The 17670-nt window shown below is 43.1% G+C and overlaps 1 protein-coding gene across 1 annotated transcript; it reads left to right on the forward strand.

Moving 5' to 3' along the window:
* Window positions 1–2862: 2862 nt before the first annotated feature.
* On the forward strand, window positions 2863–17166 carry GARIN1B (golgi associated RAB2 interactor 1B). Its single transcript, XM_090286791.1, has 7 exons — window positions 2863–3105; window positions 4452–4636; window positions 5779–6031; window positions 9475–9596; window positions 12199–12236; window positions 15429–15596; window positions 16365–17166. The coding sequence occupies exons 1-7, from the start codon at window positions 2863–2865 to the stop codon at window positions 16376–16378; spliced, it is 1023 nt and encodes a 340-aa protein (XP_090142917.1). The 3' UTR covers window positions 16379–17166.
* Window positions 17167–17670: the final 504 nt, after the last annotated feature.

Consider the following 17670-nt stretch of genomic DNA (forward strand, 5'->3'; position numbering starts at 1 on the left):
ATTGTTTTAACCATTTTTAGGCATGCAGTTCAGTGGCATTACATACATTCACACTGTCATGCAGCCAGTATCACCACCTATTTCTGGGGCTGTCACCTTTCCAAACCAAAACTTCATACCCATTCAACAACTCTCAATTTTCCCCTCCCTCCAGCCTTCTTTTTACTTTTAAGAGTATCCAATTGCATAAATTTTAAACACAAAGCCTGGGTCCAGTCCCAACTGGCAACCAGAAACCCTGGTGACTCCTGAGCAACCTTTGCAATACCTGAGACTGCCAACGTGACTTTAGCCTCAAACCAACAGATAGTTAACATAGTTGAGGAGACTGTCACCAAAGTGCTCATCACCCCATGTGCAAAAGACAAGAACTGTGGCAGCATCAACATCGCTGAATGCACAGGAAGGCAAAGCAATGAGTTTTTCATATCGTTGAAATATATAGTTATACAACTTTCCCCTGAGGGCCTCATTTCTCAAAAATTAACCATAATTTCTTCATTGCTTAGAATTACTGATAAATAGTATTATCATTCCCTATAAAATTGGTCCAGAAGAGTAGATAGTAGTTTTATGTAGTTGTGTCAGCTAGTTTTAAGTCTGGCTTAATATATTAGAAAGCCCCAATTTATTTCTCTTATATGTAAAAGAAGTCTGGAGGTGCACATTCAGACTAGTATGATAATTTCATGATCATCAAAAAACAGGAGCCCTTTTATCTTGCTATGCTACCATCCTTATATGCTGCTTTGTGACTCAAAGGGCTGCTCAAGCTCCAGCCATCAAGTCTGTATTTCAGCCAAAAGGAAAAAGCAAGATGTGAAAAAGAGCATGTCCCTTCCTACAGTGATTCCTTGCAGAAATTGCACCTAACACTTGAGCTTACATCTCTTTTGCTAGACCATATTCACATGGCTTTCCCTAGTTGTAAGAGAGGCCAAGGATTGTAATATTTATTCTAGAAACTTGTGCCTAGTCAGAAATTCTATTACTAAAGGAATGGAGAGAATGGATAATAGGATATACAACTAAGCATATGTCAATTTTTTTTAAAGGGTATAGTGTGTTAGTTTTTGGTGGGGGCAGGTAGGAAGGGGTAGAAATCTTAAAGCATCATTTATATCACTGCTTAGTATTTGACTTAGAGCATAAATCTCACCTCCTCACAATCAGCTTTCTAGACTTGGTGCTGAAGACATCCTCCACCCACCACCAAGGTTGGCTCAACGGACTCATATGGAAGAAGAAAAGAGTCATTTTCCTAATTGAAGGAGACTTTTGAATGTTTCAATAGCCAAATATATCTAAATCATATATCTAAGCCAGTAAGTTTTACTGTTGTGGGTTAGCTTTAACTGTGAAAAGCGTCATATCAGTGTACTAATTGCCATCACTGTTGTACTGTGTGTTTCTCGGGAAATGTACGCCATGGGATGTAATCTCTGACCCCATCCTTAGAGAACGTTACCATGGAGGACATTTTCCTCACGTGGTAAACAAAAGAAAATGAGGAATGTGAGTACGGAAGTTGCTTTACCAACCAAGGAACTCTTATACAGGTGCTTGAGCAGGAGCAAAGTAGAAATGACCCCAGATGAGGGGCTGGTGGAATCACATGATCTCATGATCTCATGACCTGTCAGCCTTCTACCTGACTTAATAATGAAATAGAAAAGTAAATCTTCAAGCTTGTGCATTGCATATATTGGTTGTCAAATTGCTTTTCTAAATTGCAACGCCTTTGACCTTGATGGTCAATGTGTTATTTAATAAATTCTGAAATTTTGTCCAAACTGGAGTATGATTTCTCCTTGAAATGGACTTGACTAGTGGTCAGTTGGCTTGGTTCTTTGGCCTGATCTAGCTATTCCAAGACTTGGGCTCTTTCTTCCTCTTGCTCAGGAATAAGGAACACTGTCGCTCTGAGAATGGGAATGGCTTGTTGATCCAGCAGAGTTGCTCATCAGGGTTCTGTTTCTCCCAGCTGCCGCTCGCACAAAGCCAGCCTCTGGGTAAGAATTTAATTATTTCTACCGATCCTTCAGTCTGACCTCCTAAGGGACATAGGCCTGCGGAAGTAACCAGCCAGCCATAGCAGAGCACAGAGAGGCACCTACAACTCCTTCTGTAACTAGACAAGGCTGCTGCAGATGCAACAGGGTTGTGGGGGCTCACACTCTGTAAAGCGTGGGAAGGAAGGCTGTTTTTGTTTTATTTTTTTAAAGATTTTATTTATTTATTTTTAGAGAGAGGGAAAGGGAGGGAGAAAGGGAGAAAGACATCAATGTGTGGTGACCTCTTGTGTACCCTCAACCAGGGACCTGGCCTGCAACCCACGCATGTGCCCTCACTGGGAATCAAACTGGTAACCGTTTGGTTTGCAGGCCGACCTTCAATCCACTGAGCTACACTAGTTACACCAGTCAGGGCAGAAGGCTGGGTTTTAAATAAACAGCCTTACAAACTCATTTGCAGGTAGGTTTCTCTAAGAGTGAGGGAGTATTGTCAGGCAGGGAGGGTATTTTCCTATTAGCAGCAGGAGGAGCTTCCCAACAGCCTTCCTTCCTTGCTTCCTGCCTGGCTCACTACCTTCTCAGCAAGTCCCGGGAGAGCCATGTCCTTGGGTTCCAAGAAGGGCTGGAGAATGTCAGGGCACCAATCAGCCAGCAAAGCACTCTGGAGGAAAAGGGAGGCTCCTCCACATTTCCCTTGCCTGCAGGCTTGCCCTGGTTTTTCATGATGTCATCCATTCATCATTGTGAGCTGATTGGAGATCCCAGGCCTTGGCCAACTGCCCAAGGTGAGAGAGGCAGAGAGAGATCCCACGACAAATGTGCAGCAAGCCCCTGAGCATGTGTGGAAATGTCATCAGTTCCACCTAGAAAGACTTGGTGGAAATCAAAGACAGTAAAAGTCAAAAGATCCTATTCAACTTCCCCTTCCCTGAATACCTGGGACAAATTCAGGGGCCTCTTGCCTGTGGATAAAGAACCAAACCCTGGAGTCAGCCTGGGTGTGGAGGAGGGACTGCTCTGCCAGATGGTTCATTCTCCAGAATTCAACCTGTATCCTGACTCTGTGATGTTTGAAAGCAACTTTGTCCAGGTACTCTGGAGTCCCCAGAATCACACCCCTGATTCTTCTAAACCTGTTCCCAAGATGTGACCAGGAGAGTGTATCCTTGAAATTGGAGTGGAGCAAAAGCTGAGACAAGGAGAAGTCAGTTAGCCTGGAACTCAAGACCACCCGCTCTTGACCCTGACTTTGCAGGGCCCCAGACAGGGCTCTCCTACAGACAGCTGTCACTGCTGGAGAGAGAGGCCAGGTGTTCTCTGCTCTGAGTAGACAGTTTGGTATCCGAATTCCCCCAATTTGTTCCCCCTCCAGGATATCAGCCCAAAGCAGATGATCAAAGAGAGAGTGAAGCAAGATGCTCTTCGAGGGTTTGGAACAGAAATGCTGATTGATGAGAGACCAGAAACTGGACCCCCAGAGAGAACTGGGCCCCCAGAGAGACCTGGGCTCAGAGTGCAGCCTAGTGCTTTCTTGTCAGGAGGCATCACTGTGCAAGTGCTGTGGGCACCCTGAATCCCAGTTGTCCTCTAATGTGAAAGGGGCTGGGCTGACATGAGGGTTATATGCAAACACGGGGTGCAAAGGCCTTGGTACAGGAGCACTCAGTGCATTTCTGCTTCCTAGCCTGGGCTCTCTGCAGAGAACTTGGGAGTTGCAAGAAACCTTACAGCCCAGGGAAGGTGCAGGAGATCCTGGGGCCCCTCAAAGAAGAGCTAAAAGATGTTTTCCCAAAAAAAAGCCAGGAAACAGTCTAGGGAGGGTTCACAGAAATGTGACACATGCCAGGGAACTCCTGGATTATATGTATTTATTGTAGGCAGTTGCTAGTAGTAGGTGGTGTGGATACTGTCACAGTTGTTTAACCTATATAGGTAAAGACAGTGGTTCTCACCTAGCGATGATTTGCCTTCCAAAACTGGGGACCATTGGCACTGCCCAGTGTGGCTCAGTTGGTGTTGGGTGTTACTTAATTCTGGGTCAGGACACATGCCTAGGTTGTGGGTTCAACCCCTGGTCAGGGCATGTATGAGAGGCAACTGATCGATGTTTCTCTCCCTCTCTTTCTCCCTCCCTTCCCCTCTAAATAAGTAAGTAAGTAAATGTTCAAAACCAAGGAGCATTTGGCAATGTCCGAAGACATTTTTGGTTGTCACAACTTGGGCAGGGTGGAGGTGGGATAGATTGCTCCTGGCATATCTAGTTGGTAGAGGCTGAGGATGCTGCTAAATGGCCTACAGTACATGGGACAGCCCCCTCCACAAACAGAGAGTTATCCTGCCCACAATTAAATATTGCCAAAATTGAGAAACTCTCAGCTGGAACACACTGCTGCTTCTGCCAAATGCTCAGGCTGTGCCCACGGGGCTGCTTTGCAGGTCAGAAAGGGCAGGAACTGGATTGACATCTACAAGGCCTCCTACACCACGGCCCTCGGGGTGACCTCCTCTGTGCCCTGTCTGCCCCTTCCCAACATCCTCCTCATGGCCAGTGTCCAATGGCGCCAGGGGCAGAGGCAGACATGGAACCGACCATCCACGCCCCCAAAAATCATCCTGAAGAGGTAAGCAACACCAGCGGGAATGAGCAGGAGGAGGGGTGGACCCAGAGCCAAGGCTGCTCTGTGACTAAACTCAAGGTGGGAGAAAGCAGAGAAGTCATCAGCAGTGATGTTGATTTTATTTTTTTAGACAACAGAAACCTAAGACAGTGGGCACGCTGAAGCATCTTGGTCTGGTAAAGACATTATGTGGACAGGAATGAGGGGCTAATCTACGTGGTCGTCTTTCTTCTCACTGCACTCACCCCACTGAATTCTTGGAAAAGCTCTCTGCCCAGGGGCAAGGGAGCAGTGAGATCTGGCAGGTGGAGCATAGATTGGGAGCTGTAGGTTCTAGTCCTTGGCATACAGCTGAAGAGACTCAAAATCTTTGAATCATAAATTACTTGCTGCATCTCAGTTTTCTTACCAGTAAAATGAGTGGAACTAAGTGTCATTAGAACTGTGACATATAGTAACACCATCCCTGTCTAAGATGAAACAGCCCTTTTTAATGTTTGAGCCTCTTCAAGTGATCTGTAGGATATTCAAGAAGCTAGATATTCGCAGAAATCCAAGTAAACCTTTCCTTTCTCCGTGTTGCCTCGGTGATGACCATCTCCGTTATGTTCTGGTGTTGCCTGTAGCAAGCACAGCCCAGCCCCAGATGATACTATTCGACCCAAAGACAGCTCCCTGAGCCTTGGCTCCTTTGGAAAGAGTATGAGGCCGTAGGGTCAGTGACTGGACAAGCTGGACAGTGGGGCTCGCTTTGTGGTGGAGGAGGGTAGATCCCTTTCTGCTATCAAGAAGGAAATTGAAAAACCCTTTGACCCCAGCTACCTTACTCCTGGGCTGTCTCTCTCAAGCGGGATCCTGGGATGCCAGCCTGAAAAGCATGGCAGGATAATTGGAGGTTAAAGTGCAGATTCCGGGGACACACCCCCAACCTACTGACTGAGAGGTATCTTCAGATGTCTGCGTTTTAAGCAAGCTCTCCAGGTGGATACGATCTCCCTAAAGTTTGAGCCCTATTTTGCTAAGCACTCTCTCTCTCCTACCTCCAGAAACCTCAGTCTTGAAGGAGACACTCCTCATTTTAACACAGACTTGGTTGGATCAGAAGCAATGGGGTTGTCAATGTGTGTCTTCCCTCCTGCCTTCAGGATTCTCCCATTGAAATTAGTGGAGCTTCAAGTCTGTGACCAGCTTCAACGCATCCTGCAGTTGAGGACAGTTACAGAGAAGATCTACTACCTGAGACTCCACACTGATCATCCTGAGATTGTCTTCTACTTCTGGATCCGACTCATACAAATTCTGCAGCAGGGCCTGTCCATCATCACCAAAGACCCTAGGATTCTCATCAGTCACTCTCTGGTACCCAAGAATAGCTGCAGCCCCTCAGGAGACTCTAAGGTAAGTGGGCACCATTGCCACCTCCAGCCAAGGCACAGCTGAGCAGTAGGGCTAGGTGAGCTGGTATATGAGCATCCTGTGAAAGCGATCCCTGCCTTTTATTGAGATATATTATACAACCAACTCTAAAATTCACTCATTGTAAGTGCACAGTTCAACACTTTCAGTTAATGCATAGAGTTATGCAGGCATCATCACAATCCAGTTTTAGAACATTTCCGTTACTCTAAAAAATTCTTTTGTGCCCATTTGCAGTCATTCCCTGTTACAAATGATCTGTTTTTAGTTTCTATAAATTCAGATTTCTTAGACATTTCATATAAACAAAATCCTACAATATATATTAGTCTTTTGTTTCTGGCTTCTTTCACTCTCTAATTTTTTCAGGTTCATCCATGTCACAGCATGGGGCCAACTCTGTGGCAGAGTCACAGACTATCAATAATTTATTTTTTTTAATTGCCAAAGGATATTGTATGGTATAGATATGCCATATTTTATTTATCCATTCATCAGTTGAGGAACATTTGGATTGTTTCCAGTTTGGGGTTATTATGAATAATGCTCCTCCGGACAGTTGTGTACAAGTTTTTGTGTAAACATAGTTTTCATTTGTCATGGTTAGAGTCCAAGGAATAAAACTGCTGAGTCATATGTTAAATTGTAGAGAAACTGGGCAACTTTTCCAAAGTGACTGCACCCTTTTACATTCCTACCAACAGTGCCTGAGGTTTTCAGTTTCTCCACATTTTCACCAACGTTGGCATTGTTTATCTTTTTTATTAAAGTCATTCTAGTGGATATGTAATGATTTTATTTTGGATTTCCTCAATGGCTAATGATGTTAAGCAACTTTTCATGGGCTTATTAGTCATTAATATATCTTCTTTGGTGAAATGCTATTTAAATCTTTTGTTAAAAAAACCATTTTTAAGTTGAGTTTTGTCTTCTTATTGAGTTGCTATAATTTCTTGTATATTATGGATACAAGTCCTTTATCAAATATATGACTTGCAAATATTTTTTCCCAGTGTTTGAATTGTCTTTTATTTTCTTAATGATGTCCTTTTGGAGCAAAAGTTTTTAATTTTGGTGAAGTGCAATTTATCAATTTCTTTTTTCTTTTATAGATCTGGCTTTTGATGTTGTAGCTAAGACTTCTTTGTTCAACCCAAAGTCACAAATATTTTACCCTGTGTTTTTTTCTATAAGTTTTATAGATTTAGTTCTTACATTTAAATCTATGATCCATTTTGTGTTACCATTTGTGTATGGTGTGAGGTAAGGGTCTAAGTATTTTTTGTTTTCACATGTGGATTTACAATTTTCCCAGCACCATTTGTTGAAAAAACCATCCTTTCCACTACTGAATTGTTGGCACTTTTGTCAAAAATCAATTGACAGTAAATATAAAGATATTTCTGTATTTTCAATTCTGTTTCATTGATCTGTTTGCCTATTCTTGTGCTAATACCACAGTGTCTTGGTTAATGTAGCTTTATAGTAAGCTTTAAAACTGATTGTTGTAAATCTTCCAATTTTGTTCTTTTTCAAATTATTTTGACTATTCTAGATCCTTTGCATTTCCATATAAATTTTAGGATCAGTTTTTCAACTTCCTTAAAATAGGCTGCTGGGATTTTGACAAGGACATGTTGAATTTATACATCAATTAGAAGAGAATTGCCATCTTGATAATACTGAGTCTTTCAATACATGAATATGGAATGTCTTTCCATTTATTTCAATCTTCTTTAATTTTTCTTAGAATGTTTTTATAGTTTTCAATATACAAGTTCTGGACTTCTTTTGTTAAATTGATTCCTAAGTATTTTATTTTGTTGATACTACTTTGAATAAAATTGTGTTTTCATAATTTCACATTTGCATCATTCATTAGTATATAGAAATACAACTGATTTTTATATGTTAGTCTTGTTTATTAGATATAGTACTTTTCGTGGGTCACTTGGGATTGTGTGTGTGTGTGTGTGTGTGTATACATGTCATCTGCAAATAAAAGACAATTTTACTTCATTTCCAATTCAAATACATTTGTTTGTTTATCACCCACTGCCTTAACTAGAACCTTTAGTACAATGTTTAATAGAAGTGGCAAAAGCAGTATGATGCTAACTGGGGGATTTTTGTAGATGCCCTTTATCAGGTTGAGGGACTTCCCTTTTATTCTTTGTTTATGGAGAATTTTTTTGATCATAAGTAAGTATTGAATTTTGTAGAATTTTTTTCCTGCATCTATTGAAATGGTCACGTAGTTTACCCTTTATTCTATCAGTATAGTGTATTACGTTAATTGACTTTTAGATATTAAATCAATCTTGTGTTCCTGACATAAATTCCACTTGATCATGGTGTGTATGTATACATGATTTGATTTTCAAGTATTTTGTTAAGGATGTCTCATCTATGTTAATTAGAAATATTGGTCTTTAGTTTTCTTATGATATCCTGCCTTTGGTATTAGGGTAATACTAGCTTCATTGGATGATTTGGTGTTTCCTCTTCCTCTATTTTCTGAGTTTATGAAGAATTAGTATTACTACTTCTTTAAGTATTTAATAGGCTTCACCAGTGAAGCCATCTGGGCCTTTCTGCCTCTTAGAGTGTTATCTATGTTGAACTACAACATAGACTCCATGAATGCAGAGACTTTTTTATCTGTCTTCTTCACTGCTCTGTCCCCAGTGCCTGGCAAATAGTTGACATTTAGTAAAGAATGAATGAGTGAATGAATGAATGAATATGAGCAGCTTGTCCTTCTGGAGCACCTTTGGGGTACCACAGGCAATAGGAAAGAAAGCAATTTTAGCTAGATGTAAAAAGCAGCTCAGCCCTGGCTGGTGTTGCTCAGTGGATTGAACACCAGCCTTTGAACTCAGGGTTGCTGGTTTGATTCCCATTCAGGGCACGTGCCTGGGTTATGGGCCAGGTCCCTGGCTGGGGGTGTGTATGAGCTCTTGATGTCTCGCTCCCTCTCTTTCTCCCTCCCCCTCTCTCTAAAAATAAATTTTAAAAAATTTTTTAAGCAGCTCAATATAGGATTTTTCTTAGGTTAATTTTTTAAACATTCATTAAATGTCTACAATAAATATTGGTTTTCCCTATATTTAAATATAGAACCAAGCAGCATAAGCTTTATTAAAGTCTATATGAATGGCTATTTGATAACATTAGTAAGAATAGGTTATCTACTAAATTATTTAATGAGAATCTTATCATTAGGGCACCACAGAATATTTATAACAGTACGGGGGGGGGGGTAAGCTGATATGGCCTCAAAATTGCCTCTCTGAACCTCTGATACAGCCACTCACTGGAAGAGTTTGACTTCTGGCACTTTCGAGTCTGGACAATGTTATTAAGAAAATATAGAAACCCTTAGGTCTTAACAACCTGGCTTTGTTTTTTTTTTCTCCATCTAGTTAGTACAAGAGAAACTCCAAGCCTCCCAGCCCAGCAAGAGCCTCTTGCAGCTGATGGCCAAGGGAGAGAGCGAGGCTCTCGCTCAAATTTTTGCTGATTTGCACCAGCACAACCGGTTCAGGTACATGACTTATATCAGGCCAGCCTGACTTTCCTTCCTGCAGCCCAGATAGTCTAGCCTATGAGATCCAAAATCCAAGTAACTTGGTTCATGAGCACAGGGAAGGACATGAAATACTGCCACTCAGGACCCAGTGTTATCCCTGACTCAGGACAACATTTTCCCAGTTCTCTTTGCCTTACTCTCCTTTTCCACGTAGCAAGCCTAGTAGGCTTGACTCCAGAGGAGGAATTTTATGAAAAATGAAAAGTAACTCTCAAATAATAAGAACAATCTAGTAACACAGGTGGAAAAGTTAAACTTAATTTCTAATCCAGGTCCTAGTCCTACAGAGAAATAAACAAAACGTTGTTTAAAACTTGGTCTACTCCTCCGGTTCCTTGACCTACTGGTCTGGCTCCTGCTTGGACTTCACATGCCTGAGAAATGGCCCTGTATGTACAGTAGTCCCTTGCTATATCATGGTTCAAGTATCACAGCCTCACTGTATCATGGGATTTTTAAAAATATTATATTTAATTATTTATCACGGGTTTTTCACTATATCATGGGATTTTGCAGTACTGTATATGTATGTTGTTAAAGTTATGTAGGTTTAAGAGTGTAGAATAAATGTAAGTTTCCTACTTTGAGGGAGTGTCTGGAACATAATATCCGCGATAAGTGAGGGAATACTATAGACGACTTAGGGTTTGAGTCTTGAGACTGGTTGGTGTGAGGGAGACAGGATTTGAGAGTACTTAAACTACTGGGGACCACAACCAGAGAGCAAACATTAAGTGGGATCCAGGGTCCTGGTGAACTTGATTTGTGGTTTTAAAGAAAAGGGAGAACAGGAAGAAATTGCAAATATCACCAGAAAAGTGAAGTATCAAAGAAGAGATTTGTGTCACAACAGGGACCAGCAATTCAGGGACAGAACAAAGAGAAAGGCTTCTTTTGGACTGCTGTTAGTAAGCTGAAAACCAATAAAGTCAGCGAAGACCATCTCTCCTAGTGAGTAAGGACTCACATAGTACTGGCCCCAACTCGCTGCTCTGACTGTGAGCTCGTGGGCATATTGTTTGACTCTTCCGTGCCTCAGTTTTCAGGTCTATACGATTGATATTATGATAGTTCCAACCTCACCCAATATTGTCGGGATTAAGTGAGCTCAAAAGCGTGGAGTACTTGACACACTCCTCAGCAGATATAATGGCAGATTTAAGCCAACTCTTAATAAATACTAACTTGTATTATTAAGTCTGCCTTGGGCTGGAAGTAGAAAAGTATTAACACAAGAAAAAAACGTGTTAGTTGCCCACTGTTAAAGAACTTATACCAGGGTCATCACTCTGCATATCCCATAGAAATCTGAAATTAAAACATTTCTGGAAAAGATGTCATACTGCTTGAGTGCTGGACTCCAATAGTACAAGGAGATGTGTTGAAGTAACTTTTTGTCTCAAAATGTTAAAAAAATTAAATTTTTAAAATTACTATTTGAAGAATGGCTTCTCTTTATGTTCATTGGCCACCATTCAGTCACATGACCACACCTAGCTGCAAGGAAGGCCGTGCCCAACACAGATTTAGATGCTTGCCCCTAGGGAAAAGAAGGTAGAATCCTGGGGGGCCTATTGGTCATCTCTGGCACAGAGAGCTTTGAATATTTCCAGAAGGCTGAAGGAGACTAAAGCCCAAAGGAGAAATGGGCACTAGCCAGATCGAGGTGTAGAACGCTGCACAGATTAAGGGAACAAATGCATGTAGGACTGAGGCTCCACCCTGAGGAAGAAGTGAGGTGAGTTTAGACAAAGGGAAGGAAGACCAGTATGGGCAGCAGGGTGGTCATGGAAGGACATTAGTTGAAGTGAGCAGGGATCAAATCGGGCAGAACCTGGAAAGCCATGCAAATGAATTCAGACTTTAAGTGTAATAAAGGCCTCAGCACCATTTTTAACTGGAAAGTGACATGATCCAACTTACATGTTGAAAAGGTCTTGCTGGCTGTTGCAGTCACAACTGATATGAAGAGAGGGAGAGCAGGTGCCAAGACCAGCCAGGAAGCTATGGCAACCCAGTTTGGGCTGTCACGTACAAAACAGATCAGGAGGATGTGAGAAGCAGGGGAAAGTTAATTTTTACTCAACAATTGCTTTGTACAGACAGTTAGGGTCTTCTCTTCAATTCCCCAGAATGAAGGCCTGAGTGATGACTTTTCTCCTCTTCCAGGCTGGCTCAAGTCTGGTTGCAATTATATCAGTTTTTGCATGTTGGCAATAATATGCAACTTAGAGCAAATAAATGCATGGCTGAGAGACAGGAGTGAACAGAGTGAGCCATGGCCACTCCTCCTCAGCAGAATCAGCAGCATGGGTTCTGCTCCCCATCACCCCAGCCCATCCCATCTCCCCCTTCCCCAGTTTTCCTTCTGGCATTTGAATATATGTCACACCTACCCAGTAGAGCCACAGCAGGCCTTTTTCAGATTTATATCTGCCTCTAAAACTTTGTGTCGGGAAATACATAACTAGAAACAAGAGTTACAATGAGAATTTCATTCTCTATTTTTTCCCTTTTGACCTTCATTTCCTTGATCCTGAAATGGCTGGAGTTCCAGGAGCAGCAAAAAGACAGAGACCAAAAAGGACAACTCAGGTAAACAGAGGGTACAGGGCACTCATGTCTCAGAGAATATTCTGCTCTGGAAGTACAGGAAGGAGATTCCCCTCCAGCTCCCAATCCCAACTTTTCCGCCATGATGTCGTTTAATACTTTAGTTTGGGTTCCTTTAGACTCTTTGGCCACCATAGTCCATTTGGCACCAAAGCTTACCATTTTCTGTCTTTGAAGTGTTTTCTATACCTTTACTTCATTTCTACCCCCACAGACCCTGCCCTAGTCCACCTTATCACCTACCTCTTGCCTGGACTACTGCAACAATCTTCTTCTTCATTCACTCATTTGCTCATTCAGAAACATGCACTGAGCACTTGGCAAGTGCCAAACACTGTTGAAGGCTTTGGAATCCCAATGAGGAGAGACACAGTACCCCCTTCAAGGAATTTATAATTTAGTGGAGTCAGATGGGTAAATCCCCAAATTACAAAACCTCTTCTTCCAAGCAGCATTCAAAGTTCATGCCTGAGATGCCACGGGGCACAAAGATGGGAGTGTCTCTTTCCTCCCAGGAAGCTGTCCAGGAGGCCTAGGGTCTGAGCCAACTCACAAAGGATGAGGACAAGTGGGTGGGCTGAAGCGGATGAGTCAGGGCATTCTGGGAAGAGACAGGGTCTGTGTGAGAGAGCATGACACATTCTGGAAACAGCAGCCGATTCTGTTTATTTCCAGGTTTCGGTTTACCCCAAATCCACTCATTTTGGCATGCATGACTCTAAATTAACTTCCCCTCTCTTATTCATCTTACCCGGTCACTTTCTCCTCCTTAGTTAGGTACCCTCTACCTAATCTCCTTCTCCGGCCCCAAACTTCTGCTCTAGTCACACCTTGGCTATTCTTCCCAGTGTTTTATTCATCCTCCCTCTGCACCCTTCCCCTAAATCTCCAGTCTAAATCCTTCCTGCCCTTCCAGGTATGCCTCACAGCACCTTTCTGCCTGGGTGAATCTTTCCTTGATCATAACCTCTCTTACATTATCCTCTAATTGTTCCATAGGTTTCAATGTTGTTTCTTCAACCAATAATGAAGCTTTTTTCATGCCTCTGAATTCTCCACAGTGGCAAGCACTAGGCTGGGAACCTGATTGGAGCTCAGTAAATATCTGTGCACCACACCACTAATAAATTATTCCTCCAAATTGGCTCAGGAGGCAGCCGGGATTTCATGTTATATTTAAGTATTTAGGGGAGTATGTAGATCCCAGGGGAGCTCTGTCAACTTTTTGTCCAAATCAGGATTATAAACTCAACTGTCCGTAGGTGGTATAAATGGGTTAAGAATCTACATGTTATGGATCTAAGAAATGGTTGACTTTTCTCTCAACTCTATTAATAAGTAAAGCAACAGCTGGGCTGACGCTTGGTTTCAGCATTGAGAAGACAGAGGGAATGGGGGCGGGGGGGACAGTGGCAATGAGAAAGTGAAGGTTTCAATTAAGGCTTCAGTTAATTGTTTCCATGCTAGAACACAGACTTGGTGTTGCCAGATACTCTGATTTTTCAAGAGAAGCCAAAAAATCTGGATCTCTATGTGACATATTCCCCCACCCATAAGAAAGTTAAAGCATAGTAGTGGGCAAACAAAACATATCTGCAGGCCAAATCCGGCCTGGAGGCTGCCAGTTCCCAGCTCCTGTTCTAAATGGCGAGTGGAGCTGAAGCTGGCCCACGTTTTCTCCAAGTCTGTGAATGTTTTCTTATGTTACATGACTGAAAAAAAAATGGTGATTTATTTCTGTTTTTACACATACATTCAATCTCATACACGCATACACACACACACACATACACACACACACACACCATACCCTTTGAGGTTAGGGCTGAGAAAAACAGAAATAAAGAATATTTCATATATATTTTGGCACTTCAGAGAATTTCAGCTCTAATTTCAGTCACGGGATATCTGGTGTCACAGGAACCACTCCCAAGATGTCTCTAGGCTGATTTCTTTCTTTCTCTCTTTTTTAAAATATTTTATTTACTTATTTTTAGAGAGAGGGGAAGGGAGAGACAAAGAGAGAGAAAGAAACATCGATAGGTTGCCTCTTGTATGTACTCGGACCAGGGACCAAATCCGCAACCCAGGCATATGTCCTGACTGGGATTTGAACCAGCGACCTTTCACTTTGTGGGATGATGCCCAACCAACTGAGTCACACTGGTCAGGGCCTTAGGCTAATTTCAATTAATCATCCTGGGATGTCCTCAAGACTCTTCTCTTTCCTTTGAGCTGAGGAATCCCTTGTCTTCCATATGGGCTAAGCACTGTACTTTCAGTTAGGACAGTCACACCTCAGCCTCTTGGAACTTTTGGATGGAGAGAGAGAAACAGAGAGACAGAGACAGACAGAGAGAGAGAGAGAGAGATTTGGAAAAACCAGCATCCCAAAGTTTACCTGTGTGGCTAAACCTTTTAACTCAGCAGTTGGTGTGACCTATTGAAGTGCTCTCCCAAGTTGAATGTGCAGACCGAGGTCTTGTTAAAATGCAAAATCTGATTCATTGGCTATGGGTAAACCTGAAACTGCATTTCTTTTAAATGTTTTTATTATATTTTGCATTCAACACTATCTTGTATTAGTTTTAGGGGTATAGCACAGTGGATAGACATTCATATAGATTACAAACTGTTTCCTGGAAACTGCATTTCTAACGTGCTCCCTGGTGATGCCAAAGCTGCTGGGCTGCAAGCCATCCTTTGAGTAGCTAAAGCCAAGCGGACCAAAAACAGGCTCTGGCTAAAGGCCATCTGGGTTCAAGGCCATTGCTAGTTCAGCTGGCAGAGGGCAAATTCACTCAGTTAACCTCTCTAAGCCACAGTGGTTACCTCCTTTTACTGGCATTGCCTTGTTCGCACGATGTAGTGGTAAAAAACATGGGCTCTGGAGCCTGGCTGCCTGACCTTGAATCCTGGCTCTGCCTTCTCATCATGTGACCACAGGTAAGTAACTTGACCTTGCTGGGCCTCACATTGCTCATCCATAACATGGGACTATGGCAGCGCTGACCCCTTGGGGTTGTTGTGAGGATTAAATAAGCATTAATGCATGGAGTTGTTCGCAATGGTGCCTGACCCATAATAAGCACCCCATGAATGTTGGCCATAACCTGTGAGCGTGCTCTGTGAATTAGAGTACAAAGAAATGAATTCTCTTTTTTTTTGACCCAGAGAAAAATGTTTCCTGTGAAGACAGCATCCCTTGCACCCATGACCTCAGTTGGAGGGAGTCCTTCACGTGCGGAGAGTGGGAAAGAGAGAACCCCTCTGGGCCGCAGCCCCTCTCACTCCTCAGCACGTTGGCAGCCTCCACAAGGCCGCAACTGTCCTTGTTCGTAGGTACAGTCACGGGGTTAGCCTAGCTGCTTCCATGGGATAGATGTGGAGTGTGGCCTGAGGCGTGGGCTGAGATCCTAGGGTCCTGAGCATGCTTCCTGGAGGCTGAGAGGTGGGGAGTTGGGGGTGCCAGCCACAACCACCTAGCCCTTTCCCCCCTGCCCTGTTCTCTTCCTCCAACTGTGGTGAGTGAAACCCTGAGTGTGGCACCTCAGGAGCCCCCAGAGGCCCTTGGGAGTCCCTACAAAGTGGCTCTGAGAGGACAGAGACTAAGATAACACTGTTGTCGCCAGAGCTGCTTTCTCTGTGCTGGGTGGAGGCGTGAGGGCTGCCTCTGCAGTTTCCATGGGTGCTTCCTGTGAGGAGGTGGGCAGCTGGCTCTCCCTTCTCCTTTCCAGAGCTCTTGGGGAGCCCCAACCATCTGCTACAGGAAGTGAGGAGGAGCTAGGCCAGGAGGGGTGGGGTGGGGTGGGAGTCTAACTTCCCTGGGCCCAGCCCTTATCGCTCCATGCTTCAAGGTTCATCCATCCATGTATTCATTTAACAAACACTTATTAACTACTTCCTATCTGCCTCTGTCTGACCAGAGACAGGCTGATTCGTCTGTGTTTTCTAAAGTAAAATATTATTAATGAACTACTAACTCTTGTAAGATACGTGTTATTCATAATTGACCATTTTAAAAATTAACACAAGTATCTATGTGCTCACAGGAGAGCTTTTTGGGAAAGTGAGATCTAATCAAATATTTTTCTCCACCAAATTAAACAGGAAATTCTATTTGAGCCACCCTTTCACACTGGGGAGAATCTAAGCAGCCCTCACCAGCATCACTCTGCAGCATTCAACTTCCTGAGGGAGAGAGGGGGAAAGCCTCAACGAAGGAAAAACTAGAATCATCTCACACTGAGACCATAGCCTTTCCTTGGAGACCCATTTGGGAGCATGGCTTCCAGATGAGAAGCATTATTCCAGCACAAAACTTCATGATCTCACCACCGCACATCCCCACAGCCCACCTCACCTCCATTCTGCCACCAGGCAGGCACAAGAAGACATGCTCTCTGAAGGAACAAGACCGAGAGATAGAGAGAGGGAAGGAAAGGGAAGCTGGACCAGAAGAGAGCTGGAAGAGAGCAAGGTGGAGAGGAGAAGCCGGAGAAGAAGGGAGATACGGAGAGGTGGTGAGAGAAGGAAACAGAAGAGACTTGGGAGAGAAGCTGGAGAGAACAAGGGAAGAATTACACCTCTGGGAGATGGCTCACTAAGCTTCTATTTATCTAATTTAAAGCTCGAAAGTAAGGCCATATACCAAAAAAGAAATGTGTTTTCTTCTCTGCTCAGACTACTCTGGACAGGTATGAGAAGCCAGATATGAGTTCCAGCCAATGGCCTCTCCATTTCCCTTTTTGCCAGTTTGTCTTATTAGTCCCTCTTTTCTGATTCAAGTTAGGACCTTTTTCCTCAGTCCATTCCCCAACTTGGACTTGCTAACCTGGTCCTGGTGTTCCAGACAGAGGTCAAGGCTTGAGGCTGCACAAAGGTTCCTGCAGGAGGTAGTCAGGCAAGGTGTGTGAGGGTTTGTATCTCTAATTCAGACCACTGCAAACTCCAGGGATACATATCCAGCTGCCTACTTGAAATCTCCATTTGAATGTCTGATAGGCATCTCAATATATCTAAAACTAATCTCTCAATATCCTTCAAAACTTGCTCCCCCTGAAGTTTTCTCCATCTTGGTTTTCTAGTCAAAAGCTTGGAGTCATTCTTAATTCCTACTGTTGTCTCCACCCCTTTTCTAATGCAGCAGGAAATCGTTTTTTTTTTTTAAGTATATTTTATTGATTATGTTGTTACAGTAGTTCCAATTTTTTCCCCTTTGCTCTCCTTGCCCAGTATCCCCCTTCCCTCCAGCAATCCCACTGCCCATAGTTCATGCCCATGGGTCGTGCATGTAAGTTCTTTGGTTTCACCCTTTTCTATATTATTCTTAACACCCTCCTGTCTATTTTGTACCAACCAATTATGCTTCTTAATCCTTGCACCATTTCCCCATTTCTCCCCCTCCCCACTCCCA

The sequence above is a fragment of the Furipterus horrens genome, unplaced genomic scaffold, assembly GCF_987537825.1.
Source record: "Furipterus horrens unplaced genomic scaffold, mFurHor1.1.pri manual_scaffold_9, whole genome shotgun sequence".
In the NCBI taxonomy this organism is placed as follows: domain Eukaryota; kingdom Metazoa; phylum Chordata; class Mammalia; order Chiroptera; family Furipteridae; genus Furipterus; species Furipterus horrens.